Source organism: Colobus angolensis, unplaced genomic scaffold, assembly GCF_000951035.1.
Source record: "Colobus angolensis palliatus isolate OR3802 unplaced genomic scaffold, Cang.pa_1.0 Scaffold748, whole genome shotgun sequence".
NCBI classification, from domain to species: Eukaryota; Metazoa; Chordata; class Mammalia; order Primates; family Cercopithecidae; genus Colobus; species Colobus angolensis.
The window spans coordinates 387,984-389,977 of record NW_012121243.1 but is presented as its reverse complement, the minus strand read 5'-3'; the positions used below and the strand labels follow the sequence as shown (position 1 = coordinate 389,977).

Here is a 1,994-nt window from a genome sequence, read left to right as displayed (position 1 = left end):
GCGCCACCGCCTTCCCACCCCTCGGACCCGCGGCGCTCGCGGCGCCCGCCCGCTCCTGCGATGAATCCGGCCCTGGGCAACCAGACCGACGTGGCTGGCCTGTTCCTGGCTAACAGCAGCGAGGCGCTGGAGAGAGCCGTGCGCTGCTGCACCCAGGCGTCCGTGGTGACCGACGACGGCTTCGCGGAGGGAGGCCCGGACGAGCGCAGCCTGTACATAATGCGCGTGGTGCAGATCGCGGTTATGTGCGTGCTCTCACTCACCGTGGTCTTCGGCATCTTCTTCCTCGGCTGCAATCTGCTCATCAAGTCCGAGGGCATGATCAACTTCCTCGTGAAGGACCGGAGACCGTCTAAGGAGGTGGAAGCGGTGGTCGTGGGGCCCTACTGACCCGCCCTCCGCCCCCGCGGCAACCGCTCCCACGCCTGCCCACTTTGCCAGCCCGGCTGTGCCCCTCACTGTCAGAGACTGGGCGAAGCAAACCTGTCGGAGTCAATTATTTCTCTCGACTTCGGCCTTTCGTAAAGGAGCTACCGGTTTCTCCCTCGCCCTCTGAAAGTCCTCATGCCTGGCAGTCGGAGGAGAGCGCCCAGACTTCTAGACTCAGCAGAAAGTGGCAAGAAGGCGGCGATTAGGGCGCAGAACTTTGGAAGCTGCTACTTACTTGGAATGCGGGGAGAACGACAGGGCGAAGGCCCTTCTCCACCCGCAGGTGGGCCAAGCTCTGGGGGCAAGTGGAGAGGGAGGGCAGGGGAAAGACCCAGCGGCACTGATCGCCTTGTGACCGGAAAAGTGACCTGTTAAAAGCCACGCAGCAGACATCATGGGGTCTCACATATCCGTGTCCGGGTGCGCTCCCACTCTTCTCCTGCTCCCCACCAGCCCTGGAGGGGAGAGGCGATAAATACCTTTGATTGTAACGTGCCGTTTTAAGAGGTTTTGTGTTTGTTTGCTTGAATACAAATATTTGATAAGTCTTTTTCTGCCCCAGTGGCCTGTTTGCCTGCCTGAGGGGTTAAAGTTTTGTCATTGTGGGAGAAGGGGTGGGGGGAGGGGGAGCCTGCGAATTTGAGGGGGGTGAGTTGTTTCTTTTAGTGCATTTCCCACTGGGTCTTTTGGGAGGTGTCTAGCGTTCCTGCTGGCCCTGAGACAAAGACCCAGAATAGAACTCGTAGCTCGTGACTGCACGGTTTACGCCACAAAAGTGCTCTTGACATCCGTGACACCGTTTTGACTTTTTGTTTTTTTTCTTATTTAACATTTCCTTAATAAATGCAACATTTAAGCGTTTTGTTCCTGGCCTCCTGGTGGTCATTCTGCGCGCCCCAGCAGGGGGGGAAAGGGGCGGCGGGGCGGAGTCTGGCACCCGGCCAGGGCAATTCACCCTGGAGAGCTGCGATTCAACTTGTGGATCCCATGGAGGGGCGAGGGTGGGGCCAGTTGGAGAGGCCCTGGGATGACTGAGACAGAGCCCAGCCTCAGGCACAGTAGCCGTCCTGGAGGCAGCATCCTTTGTTTCCTCTTATCATGAATATTTTATATTTCATTTAGTCTCAGCTCTCAGGTAGGCGAGACTACAGGAGGGCCCCCGCGGGAAGATTATACTTCCGTGCCAGGCTCCGGCGGGAACACAGGATTACACCGCTAATGAAAGGAAGAGAAGGCTTGGACACTCTTTAGGGAGAGCGTCTCTACCCTAACCAACGTCAGCGAGGCGGCTTTGGGATGCTGCCCATGGGCGGGGCCGGGGCGTGGGGAAGGGGAATTATAAAATGCAAGGAAAAGTAGCTCCTAAGGTACACAGTGACGTTAATGCTCCCTGGGGTAAACCATTGTTACTAAAACATGAGATGCATTACTGTCGTTGTATATTACTTTTTCTGGCAAAAAAGACGAGGTTAAAATAAAGGTTCAGCCTGTTCTTTGTAATTTAGTCTGCCGCAGACCAGGCAAAGGGTTGAGAGGAGTTAGCCGAGGTCCTGAATGTGGGAGAT

General features: G+C 56.3%; 1 protein-coding gene across 1 annotated transcript; it reads left to right on the top strand.

The window, feature by feature from the left end:
* The first annotated feature begins 6 nt into the window (after nucleotides 1-6).
* RPRM (reprimo, TP53 dependent G2 arrest mediator candidate) lies at nucleotides 7-1,291 on the top strand. The gene has a single exon (XM_011927784.1). The coding sequence runs from the start codon at nucleotides 61-63 to the stop codon at nucleotides 388-390; it is 330 nt and encodes a 109-aa protein (XP_011783174.1). The 5' UTR covers nucleotides 7-60; the 3' UTR covers nucleotides 391-1,291.
* Nucleotides 1,292-1,994: the final 703 nt, after the last annotated feature.